At 39.4% G+C, this 20208-nt stretch overlaps 1 protein-coding gene and 1 long non-coding RNA gene across 2 annotated transcripts in view; one reads left to right on the top strand and one right to left on the bottom strand.

Annotated features, from left to right (window-relative positions):
- Window positions 1-1517: 1517 nt before the first annotated feature.
- LOC309877727 lies at window positions 1518-3999 on the top strand. Its single transcript, XR_014317420.1, has 3 exons — window positions 1518-2048; window positions 2704-2836; window positions 3879-3999. It is a non-coding gene; the product is annotated as an uncharacterized lncRNA (long non-coding RNA).
- A 4055-nt stretch (window positions 4000-8054) lies between these two features.
- The window catches only part of ARHGEF38 (Rho guanine nucleotide exchange factor 38), a gene marked incomplete at its 3' end in the record, with an annotated part of 33710 nt that continues 21556 nt past the window's right edge, over window positions 8055-20208 (bottom strand). Inside the window, exons 6-14 of the mRNA XM_082759405.1 lie at window positions 19197-19396; window positions 18554-18687; window positions 16811-16915; window positions 15496-15618; window positions 12712-13032; window positions 10932-11072; window positions 9544-9742; window positions 9110-9366; window positions 8055-8240 (exon numbers count right to left, since the gene is read on the bottom strand). Of these exons, the coding sequence (XP_082615531.1) occupies window positions 8055-8240; window positions 9110-9366; window positions 9544-9742; window positions 10932-11072; window positions 12712-13032; window positions 15496-15618; window positions 16811-16915; window positions 18554-18687; window positions 19197-19396 (1666 nt within the window). The remainder of the gene's footprint in view (window positions 8241-9109; window positions 9367-9543; window positions 9743-10931; window positions 11073-12711; window positions 13033-15495; window positions 15619-16810; window positions 16916-18553; window positions 18688-19196; window positions 19397-20208) is intronic.

Below are 20208 nucleotides of genomic sequence, written 5' to 3' on the forward strand. Positions count from 1 at the left end.
ATAGCCTGTGTGATTACTGTGAGATCACTGCCTTCTGATACAAGGAGTGAGCAAAGGTAGAAATAATAGTTAGCAACAGCACTGGTCACTGTTCAATACGTTGTATGGATAAAACCACTCTCTCTGTTTGTTACAGTTATGGCATGAGTAGGAAAATATTTTCTAGTAATTTTTGGGGGAGGTAGAAATAAGAAAAAATGCATGCAAGTGCATGTCTTTCTACATGCTACTCAAAGTAGCAAATGGATCACATGCGTTATGGAAGTTTGGTTCCTTTTCCCTGTTCCACTCGGTGATTTTGTTTTTAAAATGAATGCTACTCAGATGTGCTTTCTGCTGGAAAACTTTGTGTTTGAATTTGCTAGCAAATGTTGCGGGTTTTTTTCCTAATAGGATATCTATGTTGCATCTTTCAAGGCTTATGGGTAGATGGGTTTATATCGAGGGAGATGTATTGGAAGGTGTATTGGATTTGGAGGTGCAGTTTGGAGAGAGGTGCCAGGGCATATTGGAGATGGAGAAGAATCTTAAGCTTGTATGAACTTGATTGCAATCTCCTGGCTGTAGAAGTGCATTCACAAAGAAATGAAAGGACACAGGCCTCACCCAGCTAGCCTAGGGCACCTGTTTTATCTCTTAAGTTATAACTGGAGGAAAAACTACAAAACAACCTCCAGTTCTGGTGTTTCACAGTGTCAGATGTGTATTAATGTCAAGACCCATGGCAACCTTGCTGCTTGCATGTCAGGTTGGCTAGCCTGCCAACACTGCCTGAAGGTGCTAGGGCCAGGATCTGGAACTCAGGAGGCCAAGTATTAGGACCCATGTAATCCAGAACAGAGATCCTAATATGCCACCCCACTGTCCATCTCATAGCATTCATGAGACAAAGGGGTTTTTGTTTGTTTGATTTGGGTAGGGATATTCAGAAACCTTTTTCCTTTCTTCCCAACTCACAAACTTGCTTTTTTTTTTTTTTCTCCCACTCTAATTTACTTGTGTATTTAGAAGTGATATATGGTATTTTAGATGTTAAAATAGGTCCAAAATATTCCTAATAGCATAGATTTTCAAATAGAAAAGGGTTTTTCAGAAATCTGAATGTATTCCTTTAGTCCATCATGGAAGTGAATGTTCACACTTTTTCATAAAGAATAATGAAAAAAAAACTGCATAGGAAAAGTTTCCTTTTTATAACCAGTGACGTATTCCACACACCTTCCATGTTAACTGTCATATCTGTGTTTACCTTGCATTGTTACTTAGTGTCTCGGTTCCAGGAGCAGAGGAAGCAGATGCTGCAGGACTGTTGCAAGAGAGGAGCTGGGATGCATCCAGGCACTGGCAGTGTTAGAGGTGACTTGTATCCTGCAAGCATCTTGGGGCCTCTGCCTACCTGTTAATAATGCTGAGAGCTTGAAAAGGTTGTGTGTGTGGGGGGGGGGGGGGAAGGGAAAAAAAGAGAGTATTTGTCTCTGTTGGGGTATTCTTTAAGTTCAGTATGGTAAATTCCCATGTCCAGAGCCTTAGGTGGGATCAGCTTGGTCTCTCCTTCCCTTTGCAGAGCGTAAGCCCCCAATACAGCCTTGCACTTAGCCTGGCTGCTGTTACAGGGAAGGTTTGTACACGCTGTGACTGTTTCTCAGGAGTTTCTTGCTGAGACATTTGTGTAATTTTCCTGACTAGACCCTAGATCTCTCACCCACAAGCTTCCCTTCAGCTCTTTTCATTTATCCTGCTGGATTTTGTTACGCGTCTTTGAACCCGTTCCAGCCACATGCAGGCAACACATAATGCTTTATATGCTGCTATTAAGACACAGGTACTTGAGAAAGTGTCGTATCTTCCAGCTCTCCACTCACACCCCTGAACTGTTCACAGCTGTGCTCGCTCTGTTTGTCCCAGATGATCCACGTTTTGTTCAGCTCTCGAGAACTGGAAAAGGATCTTCAGTCTTGCTGACTGTGACCAGCCTGCAGCAATCCCTTCTCGGTTCCCTCTGTTGAGAGGAGCATTTCTAATTATGAAAGCACCTCAGAGTTTAAGAGGTAGGTGAAAACTACAGCTTTTCTTACCTGTTCTATGTTTCAAGTGTGTGTAAATAACTGTAGTATGCAGCTACTTCCTTCACCTCCTTTCCCCTCTCCGCAACTAAGATTTTAGGCTAAGATTCCTTAAATATCCAAAGGAATAGCTTCACTTACTCAGGATAGCCTTGGTTACATTGACAGCTTTTGTTCTTTTTTAACTATAATTTCCTGTAGGGTAAAAAAGGAAGGTTTTGTCTTTGTAGTGCCTGCAGCTTCCAGGACAACTTAAAAATAACAGCATTAAGAAGAGAAAGCAGCTCTGGAATTTGGTGCTTTTTGATCAGCCCATCTTTCCTGCTCCCTATCACAGGAGGTTTTTAATGGTGGTGTAGTAGGAAAAGACGTTGAACCAGTTTTCATTTGCGAACAGGAGGCATAATTTTCTTGTGAAATGTTAGTCTGAAGAATGTTGCATGTGCTATGAAGCAGAGTATGAAGATTGATTCTTTTAATGGCTGGAGTGCTACTATGTAAAGTATTCACTCTAGTGGTATAATCTGCTCCCACAGGAAGGTTCAAGACGTAAGCTGCTCCCATCTTGCCTCTGAATATACATACAGTTTTCCTTTTGAGAGTTCAGGAGCTTACATCTGAACTCTGCATTTCTCTTTAGGTACACTGTATGGGGTGAACAAAAGCAGGGAAAAAAAAGATCTTTGTTTTCAAACTGTGGTAGCTCGTGCCATTTAAAATACCTCTAAGACCTGATTTGAGTGCATCCTGATGATTTTACTTCTAAAACCCAGGTATGAGTTGGCTGTAGGTCATCTATTCATTTAGAATACAATGACATATGCTATACCTTTTGTGAATCCCCATCGTTTTCTTCTAATAAAGCCAAGTCTAGCTGGACTTGTTGATGCTGCTCTATTAGCAAAATCTGCAGTAGAACTGCAACATGTATCAGCAAAGGACTTTTTTTCCATTGTAACTTTTCCTGATTCCTAAATGAAATATAAAGTCTCCTTCTGTTGGTATAAAAATGTCAATTAGGATTGTGATTCTTTGAAGTATTAGATCAGGAGGGATTTATAGCATAGACCTCGTCTTTTAAGTCAAATGTTTAGCTTGAATATGTAAGATAGACACTGTTGAAAAACAGAGTAGATTGAAGGGAACAGTTGCTTTCTGCCTTGAAGTTATAGTTAGGATGGAATTAACAACTGTATTTTCAGGAGAGGGATCCGTTCTACAGGACTGTTAACTGAATTTGCACTTCAGATTGAAGAATCTAGTGTAGGGCAGAAAGAAGGAAGGTCCTTTGGATTTTGAGAAGTGTATCTCATTTATTTAGAAAAAAGAATTGGAAAACAGTCCTGTGGTTTTCTGTCCCTAAACCAGATTGCTCTGTGACTTACTGTAAGAATGGCTACTTGACTTTTCTTACCAATTTTATAAATTGGTATGGCAATATTGTACTTCCACTTAAATAGAATGTTATTCATAGATGCCCAGATTTTGACATCCTTAGTAATGTGAATGAACTTGCTCTGGTTGCACGAACATGCCAGGTTGAGGTCAGGTTGGATGGGGCTTTGGGCAACCTGGTCTGGTGGGAGGTGTCCCTGCCCATGGCAGGGGGTGGAACTGGGTGGTCTTTAAAGGTCCCTTCCAATCCAAACCATTTTGTGTTTCTATGAGACTTCTTCTATGACTATGACTATTTCTATGACACTTCTTCTGGCTAGACTAGGGACTGCTGGTGGTATCTAGGTCTAAGAGGAAAGATGCTGGCATCGAACACACAGTTCTCTGTTACGTTAGTAATACACCTCTTTTCTATTACAGCTTGTGATGGAACTCTGGCTGGATGTGACAGAAAATAACGGGCACAACCACAGAAGTAGCGACAAAAGAACAGAAGTAATGTGATATTTGCAAACTTGAAGAGTATTTTGGATCTCACTGCTGTAAAAGTACTGAGCAAGTTCTAACATATTAATAGATAAGCTAAGATGTATACCAAATATGCAGAATATTGTTTGAGGCAACTGTCTGTTTTCTCTGCTGTGCTAGTTTTGCAGTGACACTTTTTATAGTTCACAACAGAAGAGGCAGACTTTGGGTAGCATATAAAGCTCTTTGCTCCTGGAAAAAGTCTCGTTGATGTTGTTTTCATTGTTTGTTTTAACAAAACAAAAAGACAACGTATCTTTACAAAAATAAATTTTTATTATTACAATAATTTAAAAGAAGATTTTTCACCATTTATGAACAGTACTGTAAGAGGAATCATCAATAATAGATCTGTAAGCACAAGCATTGTTACGGCTGTGTTTTCTTTCACAGGTCTAGTTCATTTCACACATCTGTATTTTTACAATCTCTTTTAAAATGACAGCAGAAGTGTATTTTACTATTCGAAGGTGCTAATTACTCAATCACAAAGTCAGAAGGAATAATTCTTCTACCTGTGTTTGTGCTGAAAAGGTGACTCCTTAGTTAAAGTGCACAAGCACCCTCCAAGCAGAGGGAAGGCAATGAAGCACACAGTTGCCAAAGACTCTAAGCTGTGTTCATTGGCTTGTACGTTTGCTGGGTTCCAGGCTGTCAATGTCAACACTTAAAGTGAATTGCCCTTGATTTGACAAACACTTTAGCTTGTGTGGACCCAATCTTGGAAATTTTTGCACATGCTTGCTGTCACAACTGCTCAAGTAAGTAAAATGCATATTTGAATATATGCAAGGTCAGTCTAATAAAACTGTAGCCTGTTCCTGCTTCAATCAAAATAGATTAGTTCTGTCATTAATGAGAACAAGAAAGCTCTTAGAATACTGTAGCCTTCTTCACATGAAAGAAACTGCTGCAAAAACATTACACAGTTCTTAGGAATTTCTGGAGAACTAACATATCTCAGTTCCTAGTATTTAAAGCGTGACCTTAACAAAAATGTGTCTAAGCAAGTCTCATTTGAATTGTTGTAAATCTCCTTAATGTAGGAAGGCTTTAGATTCAAAGAGCATCTCTTCATGTTTTGCAGTGATTGCAGTTTGCATTAATTCGTTTAAAAGAAAAATAAAAGCTTGCCATATACCTGTAATATCAAATCATAACACACAAAACTTTGACTTCCTGAGATGATTAAATAAGCCAATCTATGTGAATACTTAATAAAGTGATTATTAGTGAAATTAGCAAATTCCAAGATACTGTAAAGATAAAAAGAATATAATGAAGTCATATAAATTAGCCCACAATATAAAATTAAGGGTACTAACCATAGACTAGGATTTCATAGCCTATTAGGAGTTCCCAAATCCTGTAAAAATTTAGTGAAATAGAGGTGGGCAGCTCCATTATATTTCATCCTTCATTTCTTTTTACTTCAGGATCCTTAGTAAACATTTTGGAAAGCAGCATTTGAATATACTTTGAGACACCTTCACAGAGCCTGATTTTTCATCGTGAATATACATAACACTCAAAATCAGAGCCCTCCGTATGACTCAAGCTGAGTTCTCAGAACTAACACTTCAGACTTTTTTTTTCTGACTCTGTCCCTTAATTTTCTTGTCTGAAATGCTAAACTTCTTCATTGTGCTTACATGACTGCACTGAACCTATTAAACACAATTCAGTCATTTCTAAAACTGTTTCAGCTATTGCAAATAGGTCATCTCCAAATAAAATATTCTGAAACATAAGGCATGCTGAAAAGCTTCTTGTATACATCTTCCCCACAATCTTAAAATATAAGCACTGAAGCAGGGAAAACACAGTAGGGCAGAATCAATTGTAGTTTCAATTCATTCATCCAAGCTGATGCTTGCCCTCCTGCACCCCAGCTTTACTTTTTCCATTTAAATAATAACAAGTTTTCTGTAAAAACAGCTTCATCCATTAATAAAAGGGATAGGAACCTTTTTTGCTTGCAAACGGCAAGACTGAAGTGCATAAGGTTATGTACAAGTTAGGCAAAACCACATGATATCTATTATTACTGGTCATTGGATTGTTCACAGTGTTTCACATAGTGATTTCTGGATGTCCATCTCAGAGAACTCAAAAAGTTTCTGTCATAGGATTTAATCCAGCATAGATTTCAGGATCTTATCTCTGCGATCTACATTCATCTGAGCAAAACTGAGAACTTCACCTTTTCAGTAAAATGAAAGAAAAATACAGGACTCTAAAGAAAATGCAACTAGATTCATTTGTGCAGCAAAAGCAATTTTTTGCATCAGCTACCATAATTTCTCTCATCCTTTCTTTGCTGACAGGTTATTTCCTATTATATCTCAGGAAGGGTTTGGGTTCATTTTATCTTCATACCCCGCACTTCAGCTACAGGAAGTAGAAACTTGCACAATAGCTTTAGAACAATTTCTTCATCCACACACCCTTGATCAGCAACATCCCCTCATCAAATTTAATAATGTTGTCACTTTAATGGCCAGTCAGTAATAAGCAATTATGAAGCAATACAGAAAATACCTGACAGGAGTTTTATCTTTCTCTTACACTAACTGCTTTAGGCCTAGTCTCTTGCTTCTTCCCCCCTTTTATGCAGTGCTTAGCACAATAAGGTCTTCATTCATCACTAGAGGGGCTAGGCATTTCTGTATCGAAATAGATTGTGATGAACACTCAGTTATCAATGGTAATAGTAATGACGTATCGTTAGATCACCATTCGGTCTAGCTCAAGTGTAGGGCACCAGCCTGACCTAAGGATTGCTGCAGGCAGTGAACCTCAAGAAGCACGACTTGAAAATCATGTCACTCCTTGTTTTTTTTGTTTGTTTGTTTTCTCATGCTCACTGAGGATATGATGTGAACCATTTTAACTTATTAAAATAACCTTGACAGTTTTTAAGATTCCTTAGCAAAATACAGGGGTTCTGACCCTGAGTTTTGCAAATTGTAAATCGGCTCATTAATATGTTCTTCACTCACTGTTCACTCTAATGTTAGACACTTTCAAAATGAGAATGTGTTTTTTTTCTGGAAGAGAAATTTTGACACATCTTAAATCCTAGCTTATTCACTAGACAGTAAGATCTCTGTATCTGACCTAAGGAGTCAGATAGACAGTAAATATTCATGGTAAGGCACTGCTTCACTTTTTTTTCCCCAAAGCTTAATAAATTCCCAAGCCTAATAACACAAGTTTTGTTTCACTACACACGTCCTGCACTATAACACAGTTAGTCTAGAGGCATGTAATTTCAAACCTAGAGGCACATTCATATTGCTACAAATTATTGCCAATCATATGAAGTAGTTGTGATTTTTTTTTCTGAGAATAATAACTTCCCTATTTCACGTTACCTGTTTCTTGTGCCTGCTATTCCTCTCCACGCATTTCCATATTTAACTAAATATACCTTCTTCCCTGAGACCAGCCACTAGCACCAACATACTCAGTATGTTTTAAATTGAAATGTTTCCTATGAAAATGAAACCCTTTTTCTCTTCCCACTTCAATATTTGTTGTCACTGAGAAAAAGGTTCATTACAAATGTGGCTGAGGATAAAAAAAGACAATGGAAAAGCCCTGAGTATTGAGATTTGTCTATGTTCATCAAGGTAGGGGCTTAGGAATAATTCATTTTGAACTACAATCCCTGAAGACTAGATTTGTCCTTTTTCAAGGCTATTTGTCTTCATCTTGAATATTATTTGCTGAATATCATGAAAGAAAAACATAACGTTAGCTGCAATGTGTACTTGTAGGTTGACTTTTGACGTAGGACACTGACAGAAGAGAAAATTATGGGGTAATAGAAAAGCCAGCTCTTCGAGATGTTAATCAGAATCAGTCTTCCTATTAAATGTTTTCTCCCTCAGGTCTTGACAAGGTGATGGCTTTTGGAGAATGGAGGTTCTCAATATCATGTGTGCACTGTACCAGATGCCATGGCTTCTGTCAGTCAATTGTGAGTTTGCCTTGCTTTCTGCAAACTGTAATAGATTATTATTGTCTACTTCAGAGAAACGCGCTGAATGGACCTTTCTGTTCCTAAGCGTATGTCATCTTCCCGAGATAATTAGATGGTACATATCCTTTCTGACCTTTGGCTTCTGCTAGCCACCATTCTTTATTGCCACTCAGGTCAGAAAAACGAAGTATCCTAACCTTCTGGTACTCCTCAAGACTGAGTTCCTGATCATTTCTTGCTTGAAATGCATAAACAGCGTAGAAGGTCTGAAAAAGGAAAGCCACAAAAAAAAGAAAACAAAACTTGAATTCAGAAATGTAGCCACATTTTATCCTGTCATCATGTGTTAGCATGAATTCTGGATATATAAATGTGTGAGAACGTATCTGAGCCACTACGTAACTGCATGGTCTGTAATTGCTGCGCAGAGTACAAAGAACAGGGCCAAAACAAAAAGTAAAACTGAAGGATCTGAGGAATTCTGCATTGGAAGGAACAAAACAAGCTCTGAGGTATCAACAAAAGAGAGCGCTATGTCAGTAAGGTTTTCAGCTCATACCAAGTGTTTGTTGCTGTCACACCAAGCAGCCTTGGACAAGCCCAAGAATTTCCAGCAAGGTTTCCATGTAGAGAATCACCTCTCCTAAAGCTCCCGCACTTAAATGTGGCAGCTGCTAGGACGGATCCCTCAAGCCATCTTCTCAGCTGCCAGAGATCCTATCTGCAGCGATCTGATCTAGAGAGGGTAAAAACGGGGTACTTCTGTGCCTTGCTGATCAGCTTTGCCCCATCTGTCTTGTCAAAGTTAAGTGGGAAAATCCCCAAACTGATTGCAAAGGGAGAACTCTGGGACATTGTACGTGTGGTGAAGTGATGCAAAGGTGTGTCTTCTGTGAGACAGGACTGTGATTCACAGTTTATCTGTGTATCTTTTCCTACCTTGTAGCTATTGAAGAAAGCCAGAGAAGACAGGATATCAAATTCCTACATCATACTGAGAGATTAGTGCAAGGCTTTTCCAGTGCAAAAGGAAATTATTTAAATTATTTAAATAATTATTTAAATTATAATCAGTATAATTCTGGATTTGAAATAAGAAAAACAAGAAGACAGGCACAACAGGTATTATACTTACTTGCTGATCATCCATATCCGGAAAAGTACCAGTCCCTGTGCCATTAGTTGTCGGATTTTCACAGAAGTGAAGAGATGAGCTGCTGTCACTTTTGTTGTGCCCTGGACTTGTGCTGCTGTCAGAGGAGGGCCGTGAAGAGACAAAGAGGCTGATATTATCAAAATCATCATCCCAGAAGTTGTTCTCTGTTACATCCTTCTGCACTTTGGCTGGATTGTAAGGCCTCAGGAAGGAGGAATACACGTACCCCTTACAGTCTACATATCAGAATAGAAAGAGAAAAAATAAGCAGCAAAATACAGTTAAATGATTTCAAAACCAACTGTTTTATGCAGCTGTCAGTATGACAGAGGCAAACAGATGGGGCCGAAAACGAAAAGAAATCAATAGCCCAAAGGGAAGCTGTTATTGGGATGTTTGTGCAAAGAACTTACTTCCTGTGTCAACAAGCCATCTGCTCGTACTTCCGAAGGGGTCCTTTTGCTCCACGACAGCCACCAATTCTCCTTCATGCAAATCAATATCGAATTCCTGCGTGGCATTGCACTTGCGCTTAGCTTGATACAGCAGTTCCGTGCTGTACGTAGACAGCAGCTTGGACCTGTCGGCTTCTGTTTGGCGTGGGGATTCGAGCTGAAAAGAAAAAAAAATTATTCACTAGGAATAATGCTGAAGCCATTTCTAGAACAGCACAGATGCATAAAAGGAACTAGTGTACACTGCATGTGGCAGCTGACTACTTTCTTACACACAGATCAAGGAGTTAGTTACACCGCTATAGGTAACCAAATCTCCTTTGCATATGCAGCCAGGGCCTGCCCAACTGTTATATTAATTAATAGCTGACCAATAAAGGGCAGATTTCAAAGAAAGAAATACAGGAATATAATGAAATATCTCTTAGCCAGTACTCCACAAGAGCCTGTGTTCTGCATGTGAACTGTAACAGCTTTAATTGTTTTTACTAACAATGATCTTTGATTTCCTATGTAAAATTACAAAAAGCATAATAAAATTAGCAGAGGTATGCTAGGGTCATATAACAACTTGCACGACAAGGCACTAGGCAAAAACTCCGTAGAAACCGAATGGTACAAAATTATTTTGCTATATAAGGGCAAGGTGCTATTAACTGCTGGAAGCATATTCGGTCAGTTTGGTTAGAGGGCAGAGATGGAAGTGCTGCACATCAATGTGACTCCAATGTACCACAGTCACAAGAGTATGTGTGCCTTACTGATGCAAAAGTGAATCCTCCCACTTCCTTGGCTTCTCCTGTAAATCTGCAGCTGACTTTATATTGTACTGTATATATATATGGCTTTATATTGTACTGTAAACTGGATGCCTGAAAGCTCTGTAAATACCTGAGAAGGTTGAGAACCACAGGCATGCAGATTTCCTGCTGGACTTTATGTGTCTTCTGCTGTGGGGGTGTATGTGTGGGCATACATGTGTAAACACAAATATAAACAGAACTGCAGCTAAGAATCAGGAAAAGTTCTGCATTCAAAGAATAAGATTCACTGCAAAAGTGTTTAACAAGAGAAATGATCCAATTTTGCATATGCAGCCTTGGACTTACCGTGTGCTTAAAGACCTAAGGATAATCAAAGGTGATTTCAAGCAGATTTTCAAAATAACATGAAGACAGCATCAAAAATCTTGTGAAGCTACTGGTCAATAGAACAGCTCTGTTCCAATAACCCAATTCAGATTCCCAATGAAGGGAGCAAGCCCTCTAAGTGGCATAAATATGGATTTGTCTCTAAAGTGATCAAAAGCGGATGATTCATATACAATTCAGATGTATGATACTCACTGGAGAAGGGACAGGTTTCTTTTTTTCAAAGCTCAGTTTTCTTTCAATAAAGGTTGCGCTGCTGTTTTCTTTTACAAAATTCAGCTTGTGAACCTCCTCCATCAACTGATTCTGCACTTCACAGATGCTTGAGGAAGACAGCTGCAAACACAAAGGTGGGTTAGATCTCATGAACAAAATGGTAAGGAGATTTGAGACAGCAGATTTGGTTTAATGGGCTGAACACTAGGAATCACAAAACCTGACAAGTTACTGCAATTTCCTGCAGATCCTATAGTGTACTAGGCAGAAAGAAAAGAAAGATCTGTGCTTAAAAAAGTTTCAAATGATTACTATTAGAGTTACAGGACATAGAGATTTAAGTTAACCATTAAAAAATATTCTAAACAGCAACAAAAATGTAAATGAACAGCCTTGCATTTACAGTACTGAGCCACCTGCTTTCAGATGCAAATGCTCATCTCAGCAGTTATCACAGAGTGGCCAATGTGCTGTAAGGCTTGGAGTAGCTTACCCCACAGCTGTGCATTTGTGCAACTGTGTGCTGCTACCAGATTAAAGATAGAGGGGTAAACTGAAGCTCTGTGGCACTGGGTAAGTGCTTTTGGTCTATGCCTAACCCCAAATGTATTTGCTGATGTAAACAGAAAAGAAAAAAAGGTAATTTTGTAGGAAAGGCATCATAGAAAGCAACACTTGATGCAATAGTGTGTATTCCAAAGCATGAAATGGCCAAATTATAGGAATCCAATTTTTTTCCTGCAGGAAAAGCCTTCATTTTCCAATTAAACAGTGCAGCTCTATCTTTTGATCCTGACCTCGCTTTCTCAATTTTTCAGCTGCCCCTGACTATAAAGTGCTTTGTTCATCCCTGGGTGGAAAGGGATACTCCAGAAGGGCCTCAGGACAACGTGTTTCACATGTAGAGGCTTATCCAGATACAGTTACTAGGCTGCAGTTCAGGTGAGTGGGTTTGGAGGTGGGGAGGCATTGTCACAGGTGTGTTTATAAGAGGGCTCAAGTCTTCCAGGGAAAAATACAACAAAACAAACATTGTGTAATTTTCACACAAATTGAGAATAATTTCACAATCTTAAGGTAATGCTCACACTGCACAGAAAGAGTCACGTGGGCTGGAGGAACTAACGCACTTCTGTGTAGCTCAGATAGGCATTCTTGCCTTGCTGTGGCTTTGACTCCATGAGTGAAATGATTGTAACTTTCTAAAAATGTCAGCATAGACGAAGCTATTCCTTTCTGCCTATTCCTACTGTGCAGGAGCTTCTGCAGCATATTTGGATTTAAAAGCAATTTGCTTTCATAGAAATGATTTCATCAGATCTCCTAAGCCACTTCTCTGCAGTCACCAGTGTGAGTCTGCAGATCCAATACTACCAGAAGTGTTCATGAACTTCCTTAGAATTTCTCTTGCCCTGTTTTCTGGGCTGTTCAGGGCAGAGCCCCCTAAAAAAAGCAAGGTGAAATGCTAGAGACCGCCTCCATTTTGCCTTACTGTCATGTTCTCGCCATTACCTTTGCTGCAATAGCTGGAACAGCTGCATTAGGATCATTCTCAGCAAAAAGTCCAGGCTGACAAAACGTAAGCTGCAAACTTAAAACTTTGCTGGGCTTGCAAAAAAAAAAAAAATCCCAACGCCTGACTGCTTAGCAGACCAAGTAAAATTGGTGTAGCATGTAGGTACGTGTCCTACATATCTCTACCCAAATCACGCAGAAAGAGGCATATCCGCAGAGCTATGCCTATTTCTAATGTACTTACTGGAACAGGCACCACCACAGAAGAATTTGATTGAAGTGCTGCAGCCATAATATTCCTGAGGAGGGTGATGAAGCAATACAGGCAGTTCAACACAATCTTTTTGGCTGCTTGGTTGAATACCTGAAGTTCCTCCACTAGCTGTGCATTTAAAGCCTCATAGTCTTTCTTTGCCAGGTCCAGCTCTTCTCCTGTTGACCTCTGAAGGTAGCTGTTGTAGTCCAACAACTTGTCGTAGCGCTTCTGGATGAGCTTCTGTGGGCCTGCAAACAAGGCTTGTAGTGCTGAGAGAGGAATCAAAACAAGCTTGTCCAGTTGAGCCATCTGGAAAGGTAATAAAACAGAACTACAGATTATTTCATTCCAACAGTTCTTCAGACCCAGTAACAGGTTAAGCCTGACTGCAGCCTAACAAGCAATCTGTTACTGGCTCTTCACAAAGTGTTGCTGTCAGGGGCAGCTTCACACAGGGTCTAGCATGAGTTAGAAGTTCCTTCATAACATTGCAAAGGAGGGGTAACAGGTTTGCCTCTTAAAGTCTCTGATAATGGAAATGGTCCCTTGGGGCATGCAGCTGGTGATACTGCCCTTTGTGTTACCATGGAGGAAAAAATGAGGCAAGGGTCAGTGTAGGATAACCATGAATACTGAAGTTGGAGAACAGGTGAGTGTGCTTTTTAGTGCCTAGTAGTGTTACACTCCAATAAAACTGAGATTTCCAGCCCATGTAGTCTAGAGACATTGACATCTTGTTAAATGGCAGTCTTTGTTTTGAATGGTATCAAAGGTTTATTTTTTTTATTTTTTTTATTTATTTTTTTTTTCCTAGAAATAGCCGTAACTCTATTCCTTTTTAAGCAAACACAATCACTTGATTAAGTTGTGCTATGCTTGTTGGTTTTATCTCTAGTAATCAGCAAAACTAGATAACTGGTAAAAAAATCCTTCTTAGATCTTTCCATTAGCCTCTAATTGTCTCAAAGGATTAATATCGCACTAAATAACATTTATTTTTGATAGCCATGTGTTCAAATATAGAACAGGCTTTTCTTGAGTAAACCTCATCATCATGTTAAAACCCTTGGATGTTTTTTGTGAAATAACTTGTCGGGTTGATTGTGAGAATAAAAGAGCAACCATCCCTCTTCCCCTCTGTAGCACCCCACGGTTGAGGGCACATCCATTTTAGCACCAGAAATGCTCTCCCAAGGCCAAGTTGATGTGCACTGGCTAGGTAGTTTCCATTTCATTTCCACTTGAAAAACTAGGCTGTGTATAGTGAAGCAATTTTTGTTGTGTTAAGAAAACAATTTTTCCAAACTGCTGGTCCTGATTTCTGGAAATGCAGAGGCTATTGTGGATTTCTGCCCTAAAGTTTTCCCTAAAACATGAGAGGAATATACTCATTATTGACAAATGCACAAAAGGATAGAAATGTCCTACTCTGAGCCCAGTGCTGATTCAGGAAAACATGCAAATAGCTATTCATTTTTCAACATCAGTACAACAGCTTTTTGTTTGTTTGTTAGTTTGTTTTAACTATATAGAAGATAAAATATGTCTGTTTTAAATCCAAGACAGACAAACAAATAGAAAATAAATAGAAATAAACATGGTTTAAAACAATGTCCACAGTTAAATACTATTAAAATGTTGGTTTCTTTTTGTAAAGTACAAAGACCTTCAGGGCAGTTGGGTTATGAGTCAATAGGAGTTACGAAGTTTAGTTTTGAGAAAAGTTTTCTGTTCTACCTCTTGTGGAATTTCTTCTGCTTTTCTTTGATGGTTCTGTAAAGGGAGGGGTGGGGCAGAGAGGGGGAAGGAACATTTTCCGTTCTGGACACACTCATCTTTGCAATGATAGAGGTGTTCCTCTTCTTTACTTCATGCACTCATCCATTTTAAAGATATTGAAAAAAAAAATCTAATTATTGCAACTAATTTTTGAGTTTCTTTTTAAATTCTGGAACTTCAAAGGAATGGAAATACACCATCTCACTTCCCTGTCATTATCTGGGAGGATGTGGTCTGTCAAAAATCCTTTTGGTTTTTGGCAGATGCTGTTTTCATTTTTTTGGAAAGGATTGAATAGCTGCATTTTAGTCAGTACAGACCTAGGAAGGCATAAGAAAACCTCCACCTCTGAATTTTTCTAGCCTGAGCTGTTTGAAGAGACATTTTAGTGGATCTTAGTACAGGCAGGCATTAGAGTTCCTTTGGACCCTGAAAGCCAGAGAATATGTGAAAAATCTTACAGTTTATTGGGTGATTTGTTTTCTTTTTTAATGTTTATGGTCTATATCCAGATTGTTCAACTTTTCTCTATATGAAGCATGGTAACTTACTTGAAAAAGTAATAAAACTGAGATTTTCACGGCTCTGTGATTCTAGGAGCTAATAATAATTCATGACTCTAACAAAGATTGCAAAAGTCACTGTGAAACTCTGAATATTGGTAACAAAACTGGTAAAAGCAGAGATCTGCTGCTCTTGTCTGAAGCTCAGAAGAAAGATGCAAATTTAGCACAAAGACTTTAGCTTCAACACAGGAATTTAGCTTAAGAAGTTTTCTTTAGCTCTTTCAGGGAAACACAATGTACTTGAACTGAATTTTATCTGATTTCCTACAGAAACTCAAACAAACAAACAAACAAACAAACACTCATCTATCTTTCCTAACGTATTCCTGAAGGGGTTTTTTTGCTCTTTTCTGTCTTGTCTGTCTTGCATACATTTGTTCACTCACAGGCAGTTATCTGTGTGACATTGGGTGTTGCATAAACTTACAAGGTCTTCACAGAGATTTGCAGTATTGTTTAGTTTTTTCGAGTGGCTCTTGACTTCATCTTCTTTGTCTTGCAAGACTTCCTGAAGCCCAGTTATGTTCTGTGCAGCCAGGTGTATGGAATCCTAAATGAGAAGATGGTAGGAAGATGAAAAAACATTACAATTTGTTTTAATGTGCTGCATTCACTCATTCACTGCAATATTATTGATGGAATCAGAAATATTTTCCATCTTGCATACCTATTTGCTTTTTTTCTGTGCAGTTTCCCCCCATTGTGGGATTGTTTACTGTAAAAATACGTTTCTGTGTTTTGCCTATTTTCAATGCAAACTACTGAAGAATAAAGTTGTTAATATTCAACTGGAAAAAAACTGTGCTCCAATCTAATGTAAGTCCCACTGGAAGTTAACTACTTCTCGGCAAGACACCAGCTCAAGCACCATGCACCCTGAAAGGCCTATTTTGGAGGACCAAGTAGGACTACAGTGTGTTTCACTTACAGTGAATTTTAATCTTAATGAAGTGTGCATCCGTTTGGATAAGGAACTGTCAACACCATTACAGGCAACAACTTTTGTCGGCTGAGCTCGCAGCCCTTCCCCTGTTTGCTGAGCCAAACAAGGTGTGTTTGCGATAAGCTCTGGCCAGCTGGCTATTGATCTTGCCTACCTCTCAAATAAACTCCAGGTCCAGCTTGGGCACACGTACACCTTGTAGCTTCTACAAAGTTGACAAGTTGCCCACGAGAGGGAAAAAGCTGGTAAGTTACCAGCAAACCCACATCTTCTGAGGGGTGGATTAAAGCAAAAACATTTACAGCACTTGAGAACTGTGTCCATCTAATGCTAGCCCTCAACACCACCTAGCAAGAGAATTAAGGAAGGAGTCCTTATGTCCAAAACACATATTTTAGGACATTTTAATTCATGTGGCTGCAACTCATTTCTGCCACTGTTTATGACAACTAGTTGGTGCTCTACTGCAGGGTTTGTATGTGGTATATATGACAGCTTTGCACAGTGATTGAAAGTAGTAACTGTGCTACCAGACAGCACTTTCTTTACTGCACTGTATCCATGGGTCTCCACAGAGCCTGGTTCCTAAAAATGGAGGAAAAAAAAAAAGCAGAAGAATGGGCTTCATAACTTCTTTGCCCAGTAATGCAGCAGAATCAGAGCTGATTTATTTAATAGTGTAATGTAGAAAAGCCTGCTTATAAATAATTTGGTGTTGCCTAACCAGGGGCAGAAATGTCTGCTAAACTGGTTATGGACGTGGTTTGTGGCCACGGATTTCATAAAGGCATGTACCCACCTGTAGATGTTGCGAGGAGGATGAAATGTTCTTCACACACAATTTCACAGTCTTCTCTAAGCTTCGAAACAGCTTTTCTTCCCTATTAAAGGTTTGATCTTTCACCTAAAATAGATGTTTCCACTGTTATTTTGGAGTCTGGCTAATTAAAGAAGTGCCTAGGGCTCCGCTGGAAAAATCCCAAACCTTCCCTGAACTCCTCCCTTTGAAAGCAGAACAGATTGGTCCCTAATTCTCCCAAACTCCAATTTTAATCCAAGAAAAGTGAAAGACACTGGGCAATATGACAGATTTTAATTTTGGCCAAACCGAATGGAAGCAAACAGTTGCACATCTACATGCATCAGTAAAACTCTCAATTCTTTGTATATTGTTGCTCCATTTGGGGGAACAGTGGCGATAATATAATATAGTTTTATGTCATAGCATTATTTCCCTGCATGCTCATTCGGGTGGGTAATGGAGAGATTTCTCCCAGGCAGGCTGTAGGTGGAGCTGTTAGCTCTAGAGCCACGCCAGCCCTTCAGCTTGTAACCTCTGCAGCTGGAAACGAGCTTCTCTACTTTTCTTGTGCAGCCTGAAAATACATTTATTTCTGCCTACCTTTTAGTTAAGGAAATTGAGAAATCTCCGGTCTGTTTTTCAGGAGGGTTGCTGTAAGGGTCACAGCATTTTTCAGAGATGTGAATTGAAGACTTTCTTTACTTAAGCAGAAGAGAGGGCTGAATCTTTAACACGTATCTCCTTATTCTAAATTCTCCAATATTTTAAGGTTAATTAAAAAAAAAAAAAAGGCATCTAAAAAAATCACACCTTCTCTTAATCAAGTTTAATTCCATAGTTTTCTTTGATTATATAGCCTTGTCAGTGTTCTACTCTGCCATGGGATTTGGTGGGAAAACCAGTGAAAATACAAAAATTTCCATTGTGCAAATAAAAAAAGCAGAAAAAATAAATGTGGGTAATTTGCGTCAGAGAAAGGGGGAAACCACTGATAAAAAACAAAACAGGAAAAAAACGGCACAAATCTTGTAAAGTCACATCTAGAAAGGCAAGTGACCTTGCCACGATCAGCTATCTCCTGTAGGGAGGTGCACCAGATACCATTTTCAAGGTCAGTTATAATTGATTTTCTTTGAGATTCAGACTGGAGCTCTTCTGAATGTGTTTATCCTGGTAGGTTTTGAAGCACAACCTTGAAATTATGAAAGAGCATTTTGGTTTTGGCCACCCAACCCCCATTGGATTTATCCCAGGGTTCTTTGCCTCTGGTAATTTTGATGGTTACAGATCCTTATGCATGTGGAGGCAAAAGCCGTGGCCTTTACTAATCAGGAGTATTGCTCATCTTCCTTGCAGGGCTCAGGACCTGAATGTTAGGTGCAGAGTAAAACGGCCAGAACTTGTTCACAAAACCAACAACAATAAGGATTGCCAGTTTATCCACAAAGAGCTGATCAGAGGCTGATTTTCACAAAACTACCGGTCGCTTCCTCTCTGCTAAAGATCAGAAGTTTGAGAAACTTAGATAAAAGAGGAAAAGGTAGAGAATACATTATGCTATTTTCTGTTTCAATCACAAAGAGCTTTCCTGTCTTACGTGACACTCAGAAAAGGACTTTATAAATGATGCAGGAAAAAAGCAACACCACAAACTGTATTTCCAAAATGTCTTTAAAAATGCCCAGTGCAAAAGCAGAACTGAAGCTGTCAATGCAAATCTGCAGTTGGATGAGTAAGTACCTGAGGTTCTCCCCCCGTCAGTATTTTCAGATGGCTGGTGACCCTCTTGGATTTCTTGCTAATGGAGTGAATATTCAGTCGGGAAAACTTTTCTTTAAGGGTTTCATCATCATCATTCCTCTTATACTTCAGCACTGCAGAGAGAGAATTTCATGACACTAATAGTCTGTATTCACAGGGCTTTTCACAGGGATAGGGATACAAATATGAAACCATTTGAGACCAGACACTTTGATGTCACTTGCTGTAATCTTGTGTGAAAATGATGAAAACCCTGTTATCAATGCTAGCCTTGAGAAGAGTGAAGTTAAGGCTTCAGCATGGCAAGTCTATAAGAAATAGTGCTATCACAGCGTCTTAATTATTATCAGTGCTTGCAACTGCATAACTGACGATGAACATGGATATGACATGAATTCTTTCATCATTTTCATGTTTCTGGAGTCTGCATCCTTTGTCAGATAGCATAGCTGCTGAGGACAAGTGACATTAAGGCATCTGTTACTTTCTTGAAGCCCAGTGTACTATACAAGTTAATACAAGCTTCCAAAACTGTTGTGGCAATGTAACTGGAGCTGAAACCTCTCTTGTAACTGCCAGCCCAAACCTACAGACAGAAGAATTTACTGTGCCTTTTTCTTACCTAAATCTTTCCTCCTTTTAAGTTCATTGATGTTCACATTAATGCTTTTCATAGCAAAAAGGGCCTCTTGTAGAGCCTTGTGGTCAGGGTGAGAAGCAGGAGTTGAATTCAAGAGTTCACAGAGTAACAAGGGATACTTCATCACCCGTTGTACTGGTTTGATCATCAGGGATCCCATATCCATTAGATTTGGCTTCCCTCTATAATTTATACCAAGAAAAAGTCACATAAGGAGAAACTCCTTGAAGACAAAAAAAAAATCTTATTATTTCTGTCTAGTCATTGAAGCTGCTGCCTTTTATATCCTTCAGTTGAGCTTTCAACTACAGAAAATATCAAAACCAGAGCAATGCTTTGCACTGAGTCACAGAAGTGCAATCACCACTTAAGTCAAAAAATAAGATACATCTGTCAGGGAACATGGGCCGTTGTAAACGAAACCATCCTCTCGCCCCCTCAGTGAGAAATACACACCAGGTCTGAGTTTTCTGTATTTTCAGCAACTTGCCAGACTATTGCTTAGACATTACCTCTGAAACTGGCCCACTCAGTCTGAGGGGCGTGTATGGTACAAGTTGCACACCACAACACCCAAGAAGGGAGACGTAGGTGGAAGAGCAAATAACAGGAAGTTTGAGAAATGCATGTGACTGAAGCCATTACATCCTGCTCTGGGCCTTCGGCCTTAAAATTGCAACATCTCCATGTTGTGAGTAAAAGGGATGCCCTTTCACTGCTGCATCCCTTCTCACAACACCTCTCAACCTGCCAGTGCAAGCTCTGCCATCCTTTACCTGCTATTTTTCTGAGCTGGCTTCCAGTAGGTGACATCGCATGATGCCTGAGCCTCCACGGGGCTGGCACAGGGCACTACCAGTGCTGCCATGAAATGCCCCTGCCTCACAGACCCCCACCTTGAAACCATGAGTGAGCAGTAGGTGACAGAGTGAAGGACAGTAAAGCAGAGCAGGCTTTCCATCTGCATGCCCCAAAAAGGCTGTCTTGGAAGGAA

This window comes from Aythya marila, assembly GCF_965140915.1.
Source record: "Aythya marila genome assembly, chromosome: 4".
Lineage (NCBI taxonomy): Eukaryota > Metazoa > Chordata > Aves > Anseriformes > Anatidae > Aythya > Aythya marila.